The 21,943-nt window shown below is 37.4% G+C and overlaps 1 protein-coding gene across 1 annotated transcript; it reads right to left on the reverse strand.

Moving 5' to 3' along the window:
* Window positions 1-526: 526 nt before the first annotated feature.
* Window positions 527-21,364, reverse strand: LOC143030595 (uncharacterized). Its single transcript, XM_076193758.1, has 3 exons — window positions 21,236-21,364; window positions 20,762-20,984; window positions 527-892 (listed from the first exon to the last, which is right to left on the reverse strand). Exons 1-3 carry the CDS (start codon window positions 21,346-21,348, stop codon window positions 848-850), a joined length of 381 nt encoding a protein of 126 aa, XP_076049873.1. The 5' UTR covers window positions 21,349-21,364; the 3' UTR covers window positions 527-847.
* Window positions 21,365-21,943: the final 579 nt, after the last annotated feature.

Below are 21,943 nucleotides of genomic sequence, written 5' to 3' on the forward strand. Positions count from 1 at the left end.
ATAATATATATATATATATATTTATATATATATATATATATATATATATACACATATATATGTATATATATATATATATATAATATATATATATATATATTCTTCTACTCCCAGGTAGGCTTTCAGCCTGTCAGTCGGGCCAGCACACTTCTCCAGATTGTCCTCTCAACGCTTCCTTCTTCCCTCAAATCCTCTATTCCTAAACCATTTGCCTCTAGGATTTCTTCAACTCCATCTTTTCTTCAGTCTACCTCTAGATCTGCTACCTTTTGGTCTCCAGTTCCATCTTTTCTTTGCAATTCTCTCTTCATCCATTATCTCCATGTGCCCAAGCCACCTTAGTTGTGCCTTATCTATTTTGCTTCTAATTAATGTTACTCCAATCATTTCTCTTATTTCATCATTTAGAATAAAATATTTACATACACCATCAGTATATCTGTTACTTGTTTTTATTTTGTGTTTATTTGCAACCATCTCCAGATTTTTTTCAACTTTTCACACCCTAGGTGAAATGCACAGGAACCAAGTCAAACATTAATGTACTTTAATACTATATTTCAACTCTCAACTGCAAAATTAGAAAATATGTACAAAACACACATGTACCACCTAAGTATTTCATCTTATTACAATGAAATCTGTCAAAACAAGTGACACACAAAACAATATAACTGAGAATTTACAGTCTCAATGTCTCAAAACATTGATGCATCAATACTAGACAAGGGTCTATTCTTCCTTGACTCTGAACAAGGTTTTGAGAACTGTTCTGTTGCAAAAGACAGGGTGTGTAGTAGTCCTGGGATGGTTCTAGGCCAACTTCCACAACTTCATCAAAGCATGACTACCAAACAGTGCTTTCAGCATCTCGTCCTGAAGTTTCTGTCACCTGAAATTAGGGGCAGGAATCAATACATTGTAATTATTCAGTACCCTTCACCCACACCATAAAAAAAAAAGGGTAACTGCCAACAAGCATCATGCAAGGATTAAGTCTTTATCAGTACAATGTTTCACTCTTTTGAGCTTTATCAAGTACTTGATAAAGCTCAAATAAGCAAAATGTTGTACCAATAAAGATTACATCCTCACATGGTGCTTTTCCCAACTTATCTATTACTGTTGTCTTCATCTTTCAACTGTGACAAAAAAAAAAAAAAAAAAAAAAAATCATTGATGTCATTCCTTCAGATGGGCGGCACTCGAGGGCAACCATGAGTATAAGTGTACAGTATTTGACATTCTCCGTTACAAAGAGAGAAGCTGCTGATGCTATGAGGAAGGCTATAGATTAGGGCACTGCCCATTTTGAGATCAAGGATGATGACAATCAGGGAAACAACTGAGGAGCCTGTTCTTTTCTTGAATGATGAGTCAAGGGTACTGCATGTTTTGAGGGCAAGAACAACCATTGCTCTAAAGCAGCTATCCTCAAAGCAAACAGTACCTGCCATTGTCACTGTCCTTGAACTGGAGAGTGTCTTACACTTCCTCTGTCTTCATTCCCAACTGTCACCATCCTCAAAAAGGGCAGTGTACTTGACTTTCAACACCCTTGAAGTGGGCATTGTCCTTGAATGTAGCCAGTCTTGAGGAGGCTTAAATTTTCATTTCAAGTGGCCAACATACAACTGTTGTTCTCCTCACTTATAGCCAAGAAAGACATAGAAAAAAGAGAAGGAGAGTGGCTGGTGTGTGAATTTACCTAGTTGTATTTTGTGGGAAAAGAGCTATGCTCGTAGTGACCCACAGTTGTATCTTTCCGCATCCAGTTCTTCTTAAAATCATAAATAGTTTTAGCACTCACTGTTTTCTCTTTCAATTAGTTCCATGTATCTATTACTCTGTATGGAAAGCTGTTCTTTTTCAAATCTCCTCTGTAACTGTCCTTATGTTTCTTCTCATGTCCTCTTGTATTTCTTCTGTCCCATTTAAGTAGATCATCCCTATCAAGGATTTCCATCCCTTTCATAATTCTGTAGATGGTTATCAAATCACCTCTTTCGCTTCTTTGTTCCAAAGTTAGTAAGTTTAATTTATCCAATCTTTGTTCGTATGTCAACTTGCTAAGTGTTGGTGCCATCTTTGTCAATGCTCTTTGAATTTTTTCTAGTTTATGTTTTTCCCTGTGGTGGGGGAAAAGAATACTGCCACCAAGTTTTCCCACTTGGATCGTAAGAGGCGAGAAAAAAGGGACGGGGATTGGGACTAGGCATCCCTCTCCTTGTAGCCCCACAGAGGAAATTCCTAAAAAAAAAGGCAGAAGCACAAGAGGGGCTGGAGGGCCTCGGTCCAGCACCCTAAGGTTTGGGTCTTTTAATGTGTGTGGATGTGGTACAGATGAGAGTAAAAGGGAAGAGATAGGTAGTATGTTTGTGAGAAGAAAGATGGATGTGTTGGCTTTGAGTGAAACTAAGCTGAAAGGGAAGGGCGATTGTAAGTTTGGGAGTGTAAGTGGGAGGTTATCAGGAGTGAAGAGAGGGCGAGGGAGGGAAGGGGTGGCTATACTAGTAAATGAAGAGATAGGTAAACGTGTAGTGGAGAGGAAGGAGGTTTCCTCAGGATAATGTGGATGAAGGTGAAACTGGGAAAGGAGATGTGGGTCTTTGTAAGTGCATATGGGCCTGGCAGTGAGAAGAGTGTAGAAGAAAGGGAGGCCTTTTGGATAGATTTAAATGAGTGCATAGAGGGTTTAGGGAGAAGTGTAAATGTAATAGTACTGGGAGACCTTAATGCTAGGGTAGGAAAGGAGCCAATTGATGGAGTGGTTGGGAAATGTGGAGTTCCAGGAAAGAATCGTAGTGGAGAGTTGATGGTGGAAATGTGTCTAGAGAGTTGATGATAGCAAATACAGTGTTTCGGAAGAAAGTCAAGCATAAGTACACATGGGAGAGGGTGGTGGAGGGAAAGGTGGTAGATAGAGCTTTAATGGACTATGTAGTGGTAAATAGGTTTATGATAGGAAGAGTTAGGGATGTACATGTGCTAAGGGGAGAGGGTGGAGGAATATCAGATCATTTACTGGTGGAAGGTAAGTTGAGAGTGGAGGACAGATGGAGGAAGAGGAAAGGGACAAAAGGTAGGGAGGTGCTTAGAGTGAACTCTTTAAACGAAGAGGAAAAGGAGAAGGAGTACAAGAGGAAGCTGAAGGAGGAGTGGGAGGGAGTGAAGGATAGAGTAGAGGTAGGTGTGGAGGAGGAATGGTGATGGTTCAAGGAGGGAGTCACAAAGTGTGCAAAGATGGTGTGTGGAACAAGAAGGGCAGGAGGAAATAGAAGGAAGGGTAGTGAATGGTGGGATGAGGAAATGAAGAAGGTTGTAGAAGAGAAGAAGCGAGCTTTCACAGATTGGTTACAAAGTAGGACGAAGGAGTCATATGAGATGTACAAGGAAAAGAAAAGAGAAGTAAAGAAAAAGGTAAAGGAGGCAAAGAGGAGAGCAGATGTAAAATGGGGTAAGAGTATGACAGAAAATTTTGAAAGTAATAAAAAGATGTTTTGGAAAGAAATTAAGAGAGGAAGAGGAGGCGAATCAAGTAGAGAAGAAAAGGTAAAAGGTGTAGATGGAGAGATGATAATGGAGGAGAAGGCAGTAAAGGGAAGATGGGCAGAATATTTTAGGGAGTTGCTTATTGTGAAGGAGGATAGGGAGGGAAAGATAGCTGCAGTGGGAAATTCAAAGAAAATGAGAATGATGAGTGAGGAGAATGGAGGAGAAATAAGGAAGGATGAAGTGAAGGCAGCAGTTAAGATGATGAAAGCAGGTAAGGCACCTGGTATGGATGGATGCCATGCAGAGTGTCTTAAAAAAGGAGGTATAGTGATGGTGGACTGGTTGGTGAGGTTGTTTAATGTTTGCTGGAGAGAAGGTAGAGTGCCAGAGGTCTGGAGGAGTGCTTGTATAGTTCCACTTTACAAGGGAAAGGAGGACAAGTGTGAATGTAGCAGTTTCAGAGGGATTAGCTTGTTAAGTGTAGTTGGGAAGGCTTATGGGAGGATCTTGATTGAGAGGATTAGGAGAGGAACAGAGGGAGTAATTGGTGAGGAACAGTGTGGGTTTAGGACAGGTAGAGGTTGTGTAGATCAGATTTTTGTGGTAAGACAGATATGTGATAAAGCTATAGGTAAGGGGAAGGATGTTTTCTGGGCCTTTATGGATCTGGAAAAGGCTTACGACAGGGTAGACAGAGAGGCACTGTGGGAGGTTCTGCGGATATACGGGATAGGAAGAAAGCTTCTCGGAGCTGTCAAGAGTTTTTATGAGAGTAGTAGAGCTTGTGTCAGGATTAGAAATGGAGAGAGTGAGTGGTTTGAGGTAAAGGTGGGACTTTGTCAGGGATGCGTTATGTCACCCTGGCTGTTCAACTTACACATGGATGGGGTAGTGCGAGAGGTGAATGCAAGGGTAGTGGGTCAGGGATCGGAGATGGTTAAGGAAAATGGAGAAAAGTGGGAGGTGAGCCAGCTGTTGTTTGCGGACGACACTGCGCTTGTGGCAGGATTGGAGGAGGGATTGAGGAAGTTGGTGGCACAGTTTGGGAGAGTGTGTGATAGAAGAAAGATGAAGATAAATGTGGGTAAAAATAGGGTGATGAGATGTACAAGGGGTGGAAGTGGCAGTAATCTGGAAGTGAGCATTAAGGAAGAGCAACTGGAGGAAGTGGATAGTTTTAGATATATGGGTGCAAATGTGGCAGGAAAGGGTGGAGTGAAGGTGGAGGTAGAATGTAGATTGAGAGAAGCGAGTAAATGCCTTGGTGGATTAAAAAGTGTAATGAGGAATAGACATTTGGGAATGGATACTAAGAGGAGACTGTATGAAGGAGTGATTGTGCCAACAGCACTGTATGGGGCAGAAACATGGAACATAAGAGAGGAAGAGAGAAGGAACTTTGAAGTGTCTGAGAAGTATGATGGGGGTTACTAGGCTAGATAGAGTGAGAAATGAGGAGGTGAGGAGGAGAACAGGGGTGGAAAGGGAGCTGGGAGATAGGGTGGATGAAAGAGTATTGGGATGGTTTGGACACATGGAAAGAATGAGTGAAGAAAGACTAGTAAAGGAGGTATGGAGGGCAGATGTGGAGGGAGTGAACATGAGGGGACGTCCTAGGATGAGATGGATGGATGGGGTGAAGGGGGCTTTGGGGAAGAGGGGAATGTCTGTTGAGGAAGGACGGGAGAGGACAGAAGACAGGGTGTGAATGGAGAATGGTTGTATATGGAAAATGTTGTGATGCATGAGGTGGATTTGGACGGGGGAATGGGAGGTGAGGTAGTGTGTGTGAGCAAAAATTTTGACGCAGCCCGAGGGGATTTCTCCCCGTCCTCTCCTTTATATGGGGGGACGGAGACGGGGGCGCCGACTTGATGAAGCGGCCTTGCTGTGGATGTGCTGTATCCTGCGACACTGCTTCTGACCCAGGGCAGTGGACAGGGTGCAGGGATGATCCGTCATCTAGGAGGTGTTAAGATGGGAGGGAGGGTGGAGGGGTGTGGAGTGTTTTCAGGGATGGAATGGGGTGAGATTGTTTTTATGCCCTGTCCTTTTTGGCTACCTCCCTAGTAAGGGGGAAAGAAGCCTTGGTATATGTATGTATGTATGTATGTTTTTCATTGTACTGGATGTCCATAGTGATGCTTCATATTCTAATTTTGATCTTATCAGTGTAACTAGTATTTTCTTTACCATTTCCTCATCCATGTAGTCAAAGCCCACTTTCATTGATCTTATTAAATTGTAAGTTTCTCCAACTATTTTGTTTACATGTTTGTCTGGTGTCATGTCGTTTGAGATAATTACTCCTAGGTCTCTGAGCTTACTTTTGTAACTTCCTTTGTTCCAATTTTGTATTAACCAGATATTCTATTTTTACTTTTTCCAAATTCCATTATACTACATTTCTTAATGTTGAAATTCACTTCATTCTTTATACTCCATTTCCAGACTTTGTCCAGGTCTTCTTGAAAAGATTTCCAATCTTCTTTACTTACTCTCTTCAATAGTTTCACATCATCTGTCAAGAAATTTATATAACATTAAATGCCTTCAACCATGTCATTTATATAAACAGCAAACATTATCAGAGCCAATACAGAGCCTTGGGGGATTCCACTTATCATTTTTAACCAATTTGAATTCTTTTCTCTAAGTACCACTCTCATTTTTCTTCCATTCAAGAAGTCTTTCATCCATTCCAATAATTTTCCCTGTATTCCACCTATTGTTCCAATTTTTTTAGTAGCTTTTTGTGTGGTACTTTGTCAAAAGCCTTTTGTAAGTCCAGGAAGGCACAGTCTGCCCAGCCATCTCTTCCTTGTATTATTTCTACCAATCTTGAGTAAAAGCATATTAAGTTTGTAGTACATGATCTTCCACTTCTAAATTCAAATTGGTTGGGGTTTAGTATTTTGTTCTCTTCCAAGTGTTCAGTCCATTTATTTTTTATAGCTCACATATTTTTGCATTTGTGCTTGTAAGGGATACTGGTCTATAGTTTGTGTGTGTGTATTTACCTAGTTGTATTATACAGGAAGGGAGCTATGCTCGTAGTGACCCGTCTTTGTATCTCTCAACATCTAGTTGTTCTTAGATTCTTGTATGGTTTTTGCATATACTATTATTTCATCCAATTTGTTCCAGACACCTATCACTCTGTGTGGAAAACTATTCTTTTTCAGATCTCTTCTATAACTATCCTTTTTGAGTTTCTTTTTGTGTCCTCTTGTTTTTCTTCTGTCCCACTTTAATAAATCTCCTCTGTCAAGGATTTCCAAACCTTTCATGATTCTGTAAATGGCCAGTAGATTTCCTCTTTTTCTTCTTTGTTCTAGGGTTGGTAGTTCCAGTTTGGACAATCTTTGTTCATATGTCAATTTTGAAAGTATTAGTGCCTTCTTTGTCATTGCTCTTTGGATTCTTTCTAATATATCTCGTCTTATATATATATATATATATATATATATATATAAAAATATATATATATATATATATCATATATATACATACATATATATATTTTTTCTTTTTCTTTTCTTTCTTTTTTTGCATTGGGTGCCCATAGTGTTGTACCGTACTCCAAATTTGGTCTTATCAGCATGACTAACATTTTCTTTATCATTTCCTCATCCATGTAGTTAAAGGCCACCTTTACTGTTCCTAGTAAATTGTAGGTTTCTCTGACTATTTTGTTGATATGCTTGTCTAGTAGAATGTCTTTGTTAATAGTTACTCCTAGGTCCTTTTCCAAGCTAACTTTTTTTACTTCCTTTGTACCAACCTTATATTGCCCTGGTATTCTTTTTTTTTTTTCTTACTTTTTCCAAACTCCATTATACTGCATTTCTTGATGTTGAAGTTCCCGTCCCACTATTGGCTCCATTTCCAGACCTCTCTAAAGTGATTCACAGTCTTTTTCTGTACTTATTTTCTTTAGTAGTTTTGCATCATCTGCAAAGTTCATGTAACATTCAACACCTTCATCCATGTCATTTATATATATGGCAAACATTATCAGAGCTAGTACAGAACCTTGTGGGACTACACTTATCATTTCTTCCCAGGTCAATTTTTTGTCTTTAACTACCACACTTATTTTTCTCCCAATCAAGAATTCTTCCATCCATTTCAATAATTTTCCTTGTACACCTCCTGTTGCTACAATTTTTTTTTTATTAGTCTTTTGTGTGGTACTTTATCAAATGCCTTTTGTAAATCTAGAAAAGCACAATCAGCCAATCCATGCCTTTCTTGCATTATGTCTATTACCCTTGAATAAAAACTAATCAAGTTGATGGCTTATGCTCTTCCTTGTCTAAAGCCAAATTGTTTTGGATTCAGTATCTTATTTTCTTCAAGATGTTTAATCCATCTACTTTTTTTTTATCACTTTTTTACATATTTTAGCTATTGTGTTTGTAAGGGAGACTGGTCTATAGTTTGTTGGGTCTTCCTTATCTCCCCCTTTATATAATGGTATGATATTTGCATTTTTCCAATCTTGTTGTACCTTTCCTTGCTTATGTGAGCAATCTATTGTTTTATATATTTTGTCTGCTAGCTCATCTATACATTCTTTTAGTATCCAATTTGCAATTCTGTCTGGACCATATGCTTTTCTGACATCAAAGTTTATTATTATTATTATTCTATTTTTTTTATTAGGAGGATCTTTCTATCTTTTCTTCTTCCCAATTATGTGCATTTTCTATTGTGAATATTGATTTAAAATATTTGTTCATAACCTCCACCATTTCTACATCTTCTATATATTCCTCATTCCCCTGATACAGTTTCATTATTTTTTGTTTATTTTTCAGTTTACCATTCACATCCCTGTAGAATAATCTAGGTTGATCCTTTCATTTATCTATTATGTATTTTTCATAGTTTTGTTTTTCTTCCCTGTGTATTTTCACATATTTATTTCTCAGTTTGATATATTGCCACTTATCCATTTTTTTTTTTTTTTATCTTTTCCAAGCTTTGTCTCTTCTATCTTTTACCTTGCTACATTTTTTGTTATACCAGCACTTAATGTACACCCTTTCCTGCTTCTGCTTTGGTACCTATTTATTTATTCCTTTCTAAATTTCTTTTAATTTTTTCCATTTCTCTTCCATCTTTGTTTCTTCATTAAAGAAGTTTTCCCAATTCACATTTTGAAAGAATTTTCTGACTTTCTCAGAATCAATTTTATTGTACATTAGTCTTCCTTTCCTGTGTTTCTCATTTCCCAAATCAATTTCCTCTTTAAGTTCAAGCTCTATTAATATGTGCCCACTCTTCCCAAATGGTGTCTTGTATTTCATTCTATCCACAATTTCAGGCTCTGACATAAATATTAAGTCTAGTCTCGACAGTTCTTCATTGTTTCTATATCTGGTATTCTCCTATACCCACTGAGTCATTGTATATTCAATGGTCACTTCTAGTAGTATATTTCCCCAAAGGTCCTCTCCACCTTTTACTGTTATCTCTTCCCAACATATTTCTTTGGAGTAAGTAACCCATAATTACTATGTATCCTCTTAATAATTCATTTAATACATGCTTTATGTCTTCCAACATTTATGAGTGATCACTTTCAGTCCAAGAATATGTTTTTGTGGGCACATATATTACTACAAATTTTCTACTTTTCATGCCACTAGTTTTCCATTATTTTTTCTTTACTCCATCTTATTCAAGCTTTATCCCTTTTATCTTTTAACTCACTACATCTTTTGTTGTACCAACATTCTACATATCCTTTTTCTTGTTTTAGTCTTGGAACATACTTTTCCACTCCTTCCTTATAAATCTTTGTCAAGATTTTCCATTTCTCCTCTACTGTTGTTTCCTCTTTGTATATTCTTTCCCAGTCTGCTTTTTTAAGAAAAAAATTCTCCTTTTATCAGCTTTTTTTCCATACATCATTCTTCCCTTTCTATATTGTTAATTTTTTCCCATATATTTCTCTTTATTTAGTTCCAGTTCTACTAATATGTGGTCACTTTTACTTAGTGGTGTCTCATATTGAATATTGTCCACTATTTCAGATTCTGACGTGATTATTAGATCTAGTCTTGAAGGCTCTTCCTCATTTCTATACCCAGTATTCTTTTGTATCTATTGTGTCATTGTATATTCTATAATCATATCAAGTAGTACATTTCCCCATAGGTCGTCTCCACCCTTCACTATCATCTCTTCCCAGCTGATTTCTTTACAATTAAGGTCACCCATTATAACTATTCTACCTCTATCTTCCATTATCTTATTTAGTGTTATCATTATGTCTTCTAACATATTCTTGTGTTCTCTCTCTTCCCACGAAGATGTTTTAGGAGGCACATAATTTACCACAAACTTCCTGCTCTTCTTGTCCCTGTCCTCTATTTCCATCATAATCATCTCCACTCTATTCTTTCCATATATAACATTCCTCACATTTATATCCTTCTTAGTCAGGAACATAACTCCACCCCCTTGCCTTACCTCTCTGTTTTTAATCCAACAATTATATGCACCATGTCCTACACTGTTGGGTGGTAATGGACCTTTCAATTTTACCTCTACAATTCCCATTATGTCCGGTTCTTTTTCTTTCAGGTAACCATTCAGTTCATCCAAGCCTGATATCAATCCATCTATATTTGTGAAGGACACTTTTAATTTTCTGTTACCTCCATCCTGTTTTCTGTTTCCCTTCTGTTTTTCTCTGCTATGAACCTTTTCCTCACTTTCATATCCACTACTCTCCAATAGAATTTCTCTTTGTCTGACTCTTCTGTTCTCGTTTTTTTTCCCTTAGCTTTGATTCTTCTTTTTTTCTCTCTCTTTCCTCTTTATTCATCTCTCTTTTTATCCATACCTGTTTGTACTGATCACTTTCTGCTAGTTTCCCTGTCTTTGAAAGACATTCTCTGCTGTCATTTGTGACCTGAATTAACCTTAATTGGTCTGGTCTTGTCTATACTGTATTTCCCTACCTATGTATTTCTTTCCCTATTTCCTGTTCACTTTCTTGAAATATCTTAATACCTTGTTTACTTTTTCTTTCTCATCTCTTACTCTTGTAGTCCCATTTGGATTATGCTTCTCTTATATTCCTAATATAATTATACATTTCTTTTTATCTGCTAAGTCTCTTACTATATTCTCCTCTCTCATCACTTTAACAGCTGTGTCCTTAGTGATGTTGTTTCACTATATCTCAAAATTCAATTTCATTATCCTTCTGAACTTTTCTCCAACCCTTTACCTCTTTTGCTATGGACTCCCTATTCTTTTTATTATTCCTCTTTAATCCCTCATTCTCATCCTTTACTTCTTTTAATTGTCTTTTTAATTTTTCTTTTATTTAGGTTTTGGTTCTCTTTCTTTAGTTCTTCCAGTTTATTAACTCTCATGTAATTAGCATTGGTTGGCTGAACCTAATCTCCCATGGTTCATTCATTTTTGTTAATTTTTTTTCTAGACTTGCTAATCAGGGGAGGTTGTCGTCTCCTCCCTCATTAAATCCACATAAATAATTATCTCTACTTTCCATTGAGTTGCTCTTATCTATATTTCTACTTGTGATCCCTTTGCTGGCTTTTTCGACTTCACTCGTGTCGACTGCGCACCCCTTCTGACTTTCGGGACCTGTTCATCCCCTTCCTCATTTTCTTCCATTTTTCTCAATAATTCCTCCCCTTCTCCTTTTTCTTCACCTGCCCACTCTACACCACAAGCTTTCCCCTTCCCTCTAAATACAACACAGGTACTACCTCGTCATTGAAATCCACGAAAATTGCGGGGGGGGGGGTTCCGGAGTTCCAATCTTCGCCGTCTGTCTGGCATGTATTTACCTAGTTGTATTTTATGGGAAGGGGAGCCATGCTCATCGTGTCCCGTCTTCATATGTCATTTTATCTAAACTGTTTTTATATTCATGAATTGTTTTTGCACACACTGCTTTTTTCTCTAACTTGTTCCAGATGTCTATTACTCTGAGGAGAAAGCTGTTCTTTTTCAGGTCCCTTCTGTAACTGTCTTTCTTGATTTTTTTTTTCCTTGTCCTCTTGTATTTCTACTATCCCATTTTATTAGATCCTCTCTATCAATAGTTGCTATGCCTTTCATGATTCTACAAATAGTTATCAAGTCTCCTCTCTCTCTTCTTTGCTCTAATGTCTGTAGTTCAAGTTTTGTAAATATTTCTCCATATGATAGTTCTGAGAGTGATGGTGCTAGTTTTGTAATTGCTCTTTGTATTCTTCCAAGTTTTGTTACACATTTTTTTGTACTTGGTGACCACATTGTCACGAATCTAGACTCTGTATTTGAGTTGATACGTCGAATCGAGACTTAACCCATTCAACTCCGATGACAAGATGTCTTGTCATTTGGTCAAATAAAACAAAAAATCATAAAACACCAAAATGTTTGATCAAACACCAGAAAAATATGACGTCAGTCCTCGCTTCGCTGCGAGCGAAGCGAGGATTGACGTCATATTTTTCTGGTGTTTGATCAAACATTTTGGTGTTTTATGATTTTTTGTTTTATTTGACCAAATGACAAGACATCTTGTCATCGGAGTTGAATGGGTTAAGGATCCGAGTAGTTCCTACAATCCAGAACTTTAGATTCAAACGTAGCCTCGTTTTGGATATTCTTTCTCTACACGGGGATAAGTAAAGACGACAAAAAAAGAATGCAACAAGGAATGATATTTGAGCACAGTACAAAATATAGAAAAATACCTCTTACCAAATGGTGAGCGAGAACAGAGAGCGGGCGCAGGAACGGGAGTGGGCCTAAGGACCACTGCTCCCTTTCTTATATACACAGGCCACGTGACACCGGTGCCATGGTACAGGTGCCGACACGTATTTAATTAACTTATCTTATTTCTCCTTGCCCAACTTCACATCTTTCACCATCTTCTTTATTTCTGTGTGGAGAGGGCTCACAAAAAGTTTCTACCTAATATCTTAATTCTACACTACACTGTGAGCAGATATATGTTGGCTCTACGTTGCCGCCTGGTTTTGGCGAGCGTGCCCCTTAACCTCGGTCGGTGGGGGCACCGGTTTTCATGTTCCTCCGCTGCAGGTCCATTGGCACCTTCGCGCGCACTTTTCGTTGCTAACGTCTTTGCGCACAAGGGGTCCTTTGTTTCTTTTGGATCCGGGTTCCTTCGCTACAGGTCCGTGAGTACCCTTATGCTCATTAATCACCGTAGGAGGGTCACACTTGCACAAGGGTTCGTTGTTTATGTTGCATCCCAAGGTTGTGTCGCTCCAAGTATGGGCCCGTAGCATGTAGGGCACGGCGGGGAGGTGCGTAGCACGATACTGTCATGGTCGAGGTACCGTGAACATGAACTATGACCATGACAACATCGTCGCTGCATATTCCAATCTTGGTCTTATCAAAGTAACTAGTATTTTCTTCACCATTTCTTCATCCAGATATGTAAATGCCACTTTGATTGTTATTAAATTATAAGTTTCTCCAAAAATTTTGTTTATATGTTTCTCAGGGGACATATTATTCATAATAATAACTCCCAGGTCTTTCTCATTTTCTACTTTTTTATTTCTTCTTCTCCCAATCTATATGATCCTACTATTCATTTTTTGCTTCTTCCAAATTCCATTATACTACACTTCTTGATATTGAATTCCATCTCCCACTTCCTACTCCATTCCCATATTTTATTGAGATCACTCTGTAGCGACTCACACTCTTCTTCAGTGTTCACTTTTTTCAACAATTTTGCATCATCCACAAAGAAGCTCATATAACTTTCAATTCCTTCATCCATATCATTAATATATATAGCAAACATTATTGGGGCCAAAACTGTTCCTTGTGGAACACCACTTATCACTTCATCCCAATTAGTGTCTCTTATCACCACTCTCATTTTTCTTTCATGCAAGAAGTCTTCCATCCACTTCAGTACTTTGCCATGTATTCCTCCTGAAGTTTCTAATTTCTTAAGCAACTTCTTATGTGGCACCTTATCAAAAGCTTTCTTCAGGTCTAGAAATGCACAATCAGCCCATCCATCTCTTTTTTGTTTTACATCTATAAATCTTGAATTGAAACACATCAAGTTTGTGATGCATGATCATCCTTGTCTAAATCCAAATTGCCTCGGATTTAGTACTTTTTTTTTCCAAATACTTTACCAATCTAGTTTTGATCATTCTTACACAGATTTTAGCTATCATACTTGTAAGAGAGACCGGTCTATAGTTAGTAGAGTCTTGTTTCCCCTTTACATATTGGTACTATATTTGCTCTTTTCCAATCTTCTGGAACTTTTCCCTCTTTGAATTAACTGTTTATTAGGCTATGTATTTTGTCTGTTAGTTCATTCCTGCATTCTCTCAAAATCCAGTTTGCCATTTCATCTGGACCATGCAATTTTCTGACATTGAGATTACCCAAGTGATTCATTATTTCATTTCTTAATACTTCTATCTCTTTCATAGGGGGAACTCTCTCCTCCCATTCGATATCTCTAGGTTGTATGTTCTCCCTTGTAAACACCGATTTAAAATGCTTATTCATGATTTCTGCCATTTCTATTTTCTCTGTGTATTCAACTCCTCCTTGTCGTAGTTTCTCTAATTCTTGTTTGCTTTTCAGTTTGTTGTTTAATCTGTAAAATAATTTTGGCTGATCTTTACATTTTTCTATGACATCTTTTTCACATTTTATCTTTTCTTCTCTGCACACTTGCACATATTCATTTCTATAATTAGTACATATTTTTCATTTTTCAGGTTTTTTGTCTTTTTCCATTTTATCCAAGCTTTATCCCTTTTGTCTTTTACCTCCCTACATATTTTGTTGCACCAGCACTATACATATCCTTTTTTCTTGCTTTAGTCTTGGAACATACTTTTTCCACTTCTTTATAAATTTTTGTCAAGATACTCCATTTCTCTTCTACTGTTGTTTCTTCCTTGTGTATTCTTTCCCAGTCAGCTTTTTGAAAGAATTCTTTTATTTTGTCAAAGTTTGTTTTTTATACATCAATCTTCCCTTTCTATATTGTTCATTTTTTCATGTATTTTTCCTCATTTAGTTCCAGTTCAACCAATATGTGGTCACTTTTACTTATTGGTGTTTTGTATTTGATATTGTCCACTATTTCGGGTTCTGATGTGATTATTAGGTCCAGTCTCGATGGTTCTTCCTCATTTCTATACCCAGTATTCTCTTGTATCCATTGCGTCATTGTATATTCAATAATCATATCAAGTAATACATTTCCCCATAGATCATCTCCACCCTTCACTGTCATCTCTTCCCAGCAAATTTCTTTACAATCAAAGTCACCCATTAAAATTATTCGTCCTCCATCTTCCATTATCTTAGTGATATCCTGGTGTCTTCTAACATATTTTTGTGTTCTCTCTCTTCGCACGAAGCCATTTTAGAAGGCATATAATTTACTACAAACTTCCTGCTCTTCCTATCCTTGTCCTCCACTTCCATCGTAATCATTTCTACTCTATTCTTTCCATATGTGATATTCCTCACATTTATATCCTTCTTAGTCAGGAACATAACTCCACCCCCTTGCCTTACCTCTCTGTTTTTAATCCAACAATTATATGCACCATGTCCTACACTGTTGGGTGGTAATGGACCTTTCAATTTTGTCTCTACAATTCCCATTATGTCTGATTCTTTTTCCTTCAGGTAATCATTCAGTCTGTTCAAGCCAGCTATTAATCCATCTATATTTGTGTAAGACACTTTTAATTTTCTGCAACTTCCATTATGTTTTCTGTTTCCCTTCCATTTTTCTCTGCTATGAACCATTTCCTCACTTTGATATTCACTACTCTCCAATAGACTTTCTCTTTTTCTGTCTCTGTTCTTTTCTCGTTTTTTTTCCCCTTAGCTTCTAGTCTTTTTGTTTTCTCATCCTCTCCTCTTTATTCATTTCTCTTTTTATCCATACCTGTTTAAATTGCTATCTGCTAGTTTCCCTGTTTTTGCTAAGATATTCTCTGGTGTCATTTGTGACCTGAATTTAACCTTAATTGGTCTGGTCTTATCAGTATTGTATTTCCTGAGCCTATATATTTCTTCTATTTGTTTCCCTATTTCTGGTTCATCTTCTTGAACTACTTCTAATATACTATTTACTTTTTCCTTTTCCTCCTTTTTTCTTGTAGTCCTATTTATGGTATACAATGCTTTTCTTCCATCCCTAATATAATTATACATTTCTTTTTATCTGCTAAGTCTCTTACTATATTCTCCTTCTCTCTCATCACTTTAATAACTATGCCTTCAGTTTGTTCCTTTATCTGTTGTTTCACTATATCTCTAAATTCAATTTTGTTATTCTCCTGAACCTTTTTCCAACCACCTACTTCTTTTGTTATGGACTCTTTATTTTCTTTATTATTCCTCTTTAATTCCTTATTCTCTTCCTTTACTTTTCCTAACTGTCTTTTTAATTCTTCTACTTCTTTAGTTAGATTTTGGTTCTCTTAGTTTTTCCAGTTTATCAACTTTCTCTGCAACTAGAGTTAATAAGTCAATCCTAACCTTCCATTCTTCATTAATTTTTTCTTTTCTTTTTTCTCTCCTCTAGATTTACTAGTTGGTGGAGGTTGTCCCCTCCTCCCTCTTTAAATCCAAAAAAAAAAAAAAAAATCAGTTATCATCTCTTTCCATTGAGCTCCTATTATCTATATTTCTGCTCTTCACACCTCTGCTTCCTTGTTGTTCGTCTGTATATTCTGCCCCCCCCCCTCCCCCGTTTGTTTACGCTTCTCCTAAGATCCTGGGCCCATTTGTCCCCTTCCTCATTTCCTTCCATTTTCCTCAGTAATCCCTCCCCTTCTCCTTTTTCTTCACCTTCCCACTACACCACGAGCTTTCCCCTTCCCTATTAATACAACACACGTACTTCTTTGTCGTTTGTGATCCTCGAAATTTGCCATTTTCTCTGGAGTCCAAACTTCGTTGTCACCTCTACCGACATGTGTGCATGTGTGTTTGATTCACCATGGTCTTGGATCACATGCAGGACTCATGATCAACAACCATTTCCCTCCCAAAAGAGAGCTCAGAGCTGATATATGATCAATCTATGGTTAATGTTGTGACCTTACATGCACACACAAACCCAACTCCCCACCCACAAGAGTTGGAGTAATGACTCACATTGCAGCAACACTGAAATCATTTCAGCCCTGGGCAGGATTCAAACCTGGACTGCTGTAGTGGCAATCGGGAACTCTACCACTACACCATCAAGTGTGTGTGTGTCTGTGTGTGTATTTACCTAGTTGTATTTACCTAGTTTTATTTTGCGGGAAGGGGAGCTATGCTCGTGATGTCCCGCCTTTGTATCTTGCAGTGTCTAGCTTGTTTTTAAACTCATGAATGGTTTTTGCGCATACTATTTCATTGTCCAGTTTGTTCCAAGTGTCCAAAACTCTATGAGGAAAACTGTTTTTCTTCAGTTCTCTTCTATAGCTATGTTTTTTGATTTTCTTTCCATGTCCTCTTGTGTTTCTTTTGTCCCAGTTAAGTAAGTTCTCTCTATCGAGTACCTCTGTGCCTCTCATGATTCTGTAGATGGTCAATAGGTCACCTCTCTCTCTTCTTTGCTCCAGTGTCGGTAACTCCAGTTTAGCCAATCTCTCCTCGTATGATAGGTTTGCAAGTGCAGGTGCCATTTTTGTAGCTGCTCTTTGGATTCTTTCTATTTTCTTTATATTCTTTTTGGTACTGGGGGACCACAATGTCGCCGCATACTCTAATCTAGGCCTTATCAATGTCACCAATATTTTTTTTATCATGTCTTCGTCCAAGTATGTAAACGCCACTTTTATTGATCTTAGCAAGTTGTAAGTCTCCCCGACAATTTTGTTAATCTGTATATCATAGGACAAGTCGTTCGTGATAATTACTCCCAAATCTTTTTCGGATCCTACTTTCTTTACTTCTTTGGTTCCAATTGTATATTTTCCTGATATTCTGTTTTTGCTTTTTCCAAACTCCATTATGCTACACTTCTTAGTATTAAAGTCCACTTCCCATTTCTGACTCCAGTTCCATACCCTATTTAGGTCTTCTTGCAGTGCTTCACAGTCCTCATCAGTTTCTATTTTCCTTAACAGTTTGGCGTCATCGGCAAAGAAGCTCATGTAGCAGTTCACGTCCTCGTCCATGTCATTCATATAGATAGCAAACATTATTGGTGCCAGCACAGATCCTTGCGGTACTCCACTGATCACCTCTTTCCAATCTGAATATTTTTTCTCTGAGCACTACTCTCATCTTTCTACCAGTCAGAAAGTCCTCTATCCATTTTAGTAGGTTTCCTTGTATTCCTCCTATGTGTTCCAGTTTTTTTTAGTAGTTTTCTGTGTGGTACTTTGTCAAAGGCTTTTTGCAAGTCTAGGAATGCACAATCAGCCCATCCATTTCTTTCTTGCATTATGTCTATTAGTCTTGAGTAAAAGCATATTAAGTTTGTGGAGCATGATCTTCCTTGTCTGAATCCGAATTGTCTTGGGTTTAATATGTCATTGTCTTCCAGATGTTTTACCCATCTATTCTTGATTATTTTCTCACAAATTTTGGCTATGGTGCTTGTTAGTGATACTGGCCTATAGTTGGTGGGTTCTTCTTTGTTTCCTCCTTTGTATATTGGTACAATGTTAGCGTTTTTCCAGTCCTCGGGTATCTTTCCTTCTTTGAGTGAGCTGTTTATTAAGATGTGTATTTTGTCTGTTATTTCTTCTTTGCACTCCTTTAGAATCCAATTTGCAATACCATCCGGGCCATGTGATTTTCTGACATCCAGCCTTGATAGATGTTCTGATATTTCCTTTAGTGATGCTGTAAACTCATTCATGAGGGGAGATTTCTTGTTTTTATCTATGTCACAATTTGGTATTTTCTCTCTGGTGAAAACAGATTTAAAGTGATTGTTTATGACTTCGGCCATCTCTAAATCTTCTGTGTATTCTATGTTTCCTTGGCATAGTTTCACCATTTCCTGTTTGTTTTTAAGTTTACCATTCACATACCGATAGAATAGTTTGGGTTGCTCTTTGCATTTGTCTATAATATCCTTCTCATGGTTCCTTTTTCCCTCTCTTCTCACATTAACATACTCATTTCTATAGTTAACATAAATTTGCCATTTGCTTTGTTTTTTGTCTTTTCTCCACTTTTTCCAAGCTTTGTCCCTTCTGTCTTTTGCCTCACTGCATCTTTTGTTGAACCAACATTTAATGTACTCTCTCTCTCGCTTTTGTCTTGGTACATGCCTGTTTACACCTTCATTGTAGTTTTCCATCAATATATTCCATTTCTCTTCCACTGTTGTTTCTTCCCTGTAAAATATTTCCCAGTTTGCATTCCGGAAGAATGTCTTTAGTTTTGTAAAGTCTGTTTTGTTGTACATCAGTCTTCCTTTCCTATGCTTTTCGTTCCTCTCTATGTCTATTTCTTCCTTTAGTACAGTTTCGATGAGTACATGGTCACTCTTTCCAATAGGAGTCTCATACTGGACTTTATGCACTATTTCAGGTTCTGTTGTAAATATTAGATCTAGTTTCGATGGCTCTTCATTATTTCTGTACCTTGTGTTTTCACGGACCCAGTGGGTCATTGTGTACTCCATGGTCATATCTAGCAGTACATTGCCCCACGAGTCATCTCCTTGCACTGTCATGCTGTCCCAACAAATTTCTTTGCAATTGAAGTCCCCCATAATTACCAGATTACCCTTACCCAATAGTATCTCATTTAGTGATTTTCTTGTATCATCTAGCATTTTTGTATGTTCGTTTTCTTTCCAAGCGCTTGTTTTTGGAGGCACATAAGTCACCACAAACTTTCTACTGTGTGTGTGTGTGTGTATACCTAGTTGTATTTTACGGGAAGGGAAGCTATGCTCGTGGGGTCCCGTCTTCATATCTCATTTTATCTAAACTATTTTTAAATTCATGTATTGTTTTTGCACACACCACATTCTCATCTAACTTGTTCCAACTGTGTATTACTGTGTGAGGAAAGCTGTTCTTTTTCAGACCTCTTCTATAGCTGTCTTTCTTGATTTTCTTTCCGTGTCCTCTTGTATTTCTATCATCCCATTTTATCAGATTCTCTCTATCAGTAATTTCTATGCCTTTCATAATTCTGTAAATAGCTATCAAATCTCCTCTCTCTCTTCTTTGTTCTAGTGTCTGTAGTTCAAGTTTTGCTAGTCTCTCTTCATATGTTAGTTTTGAGAGTGTTGGTGCCAGTTTTGTAATTGCTCTTTGTATTCTTTCAAGTTTTTTAATACATTTTTTGTACTTGTGTGTGTATGTGTGTGTGTGTGTGTGTGTGTGTGTGTGTGTGTGTGTGTGTGTGTGTGTGTGTGTGTGTGTGTATTCACCTCACCTCGGATCTGCTGCAGCCTCTTTTCGAGACAGCCAGACACCACCCTATGGCAGTGAGCTCAATGCTCATTATTAGCAGATCTCTGGGTAGGTCTGAGACCACTCACGCTCCACACACCGGGAATGCAAGGTCACAACTCCTTGACTAACGTCCCGTACCTACTCGCTGCTAGGTGAACAGGGGCTACACGTGAAAGGAGACAAACCCAACTTGTCTCTGCCCGACCGGGGAATCGAACCCCGGTTCTCCGGCTTGTGAGGCCGGTGCTTTACCAATCCGCCACCGAGCCGTGTGTGTGTGTGTGTGTGTGTGTGTGTGTGTGTGTGTGTGTGCGTGTTGAGTGACTAAGGAAAGATATTAGGAAGGAAAGAGACAGACAAAATGAAAAAAAAAATGATAATAAACAAAGAGAGACTCAAGCAGAAAATCCCAAACATTGACTAGGGAGGAAGAGGTGGTAAGCTTATGAAATTAGAGAGAGAAAATTGAGATGAAGAAAGTGGAAGAACAGAGAGATGAACAATGTATTGATAATTTTTTACATAAGGAATGAACATGCATATAACATGTAGCAAATAAAATTTTCATTTTACTTCAACAAATAACAAACTGATAATATAACATGTTTATTCATATTTTTTCATCTGTTTTATGAATGACAAGTATCTAGTTTGTAGTTTTTCTCACTACTTAAATCCTGAGTACAAATGTGAACATCTATTAACATCCCAGTGATGTAACAAAAAAAAGCAAACTGATTGCATGGCTAAATAAAATCAATCACCATATAGTATCAACAAGTAGATATATAATTTTGTTTCACATAGTATTCAAATCTTATACTCACATGCAGTTTCACCATAGAACTTTTCAGGTGCTTGCGAGTGAAGTCAGCCAACTTCTTGTAAGTGAATCCTGACTGTCGTTCATGGTCATCTACCCAAGCCTCACGTGGGATATTACCCATCACCCACTCTACCTTTACACTGTGCTTTCCCAGTGTTTCTGCTATTCTTGCAAATCCTGTGGGAGTTAGGTGACTGTCCATGAAAATTATTCCTTTGTACATCCTGTAAAAATACATACATGTATACTGGCAATCAATTCATTATAGGAACACTTCACATGTAGATTTATGATAACTTAGCAGAAAAATATATTCTTATCCTTAAATGAACTAAAAGAGCTAGTGTTGTCTATGCAGAAGATATTCATATTTCTGTAGTGATTAAGATAAATCTATTGTTGGAAACCATTTGATTTTTCAGTAAATTAAAAATTCAATATGTTTATCCTATAGTCATACCATTAAGATACTAACTTTTGTATGTGAAGTGATGTCAACAGCTTTAACATCCAATCACAGTCATCATTTGCAACACCATAAAGCCAAAGAACGGAAACTTCCTTCTGCAGGGGAGAACCCAATTGCATCCCACCTGCCTTTGTTGACAAATGGATCTCTGGGAAGTACATACAAAAGAAATATAATCTTTTGTACAAGGGGCTTTATTGTAATAATTATTTACAATGATGATATTGTTGAATATATTATTGACAAATGTGAGTTATGCGTGGTGCTGAAATGGGAGATGCATTAAATGGGTTTTGTGTATGAAGTGGGTGGATGTTTTGAATTGACTAACCCCTTGTATGAGGAAAGGGTTTTCACTGTATATATGTGGTTTCTATACATTCAACACATAACTGATACCAAAGATCTATGTATGGTCACTGGAATTGACCTAATGTGTTATATAAAAGATGTTAGAGTGACATTAATACATTGTATACAACCCTTTAATGAAATGACACATGTTTACACAAAAGAAAATTATCTTACCAGGCATGTATTCTTGAGCACATGTTTTAGCAGTAAAGAGTAAACGTTTAGTTTCATGTGCAACTCCTTTAAAATCTAATGTCCAAAAGCAAGGTAACCTTCATCAATGTTAGTACATCAAGACAACTGATGTCAGGATAAATAGATTTACAGTTAATGTGCATGACACAAGGGAAATCAATAATA

Source organism: Oratosquilla oratoria, chromosome 12 (assembly GCF_046742065.1).
Source record: "Oratosquilla oratoria isolate Oo_2021 chromosome 12, ASM4674206v1, whole genome shotgun sequence".
NCBI classification, from domain to species: domain Eukaryota; kingdom Metazoa; phylum Arthropoda; class Malacostraca; order Stomatopoda; family Squillidae; genus Oratosquilla; species Oratosquilla oratoria.

Coding starts and splice junctions, on each gene's coding strand:
- LOC143030595 (XM_076193758.1), bottom strand. CDS start 21,348: ATGCAATTGGGTTCTCCCCTGCAGAAGGAAGTTTCCGTTCTTTGGCTT. Junction 20,985..21,235: donor ACATCACTTCACATACAAAA/GTTAGTATCTTA, acceptor GTATTTTTACAG/GATGTACAAAGGAATAATTT. Junction 893..20,761: donor GTTCTATGGTGAAACTGCAT/GTGAGTATAAGA, acceptor CCCTAATTTCAG/GTGACAGAAACTTCAGGACG.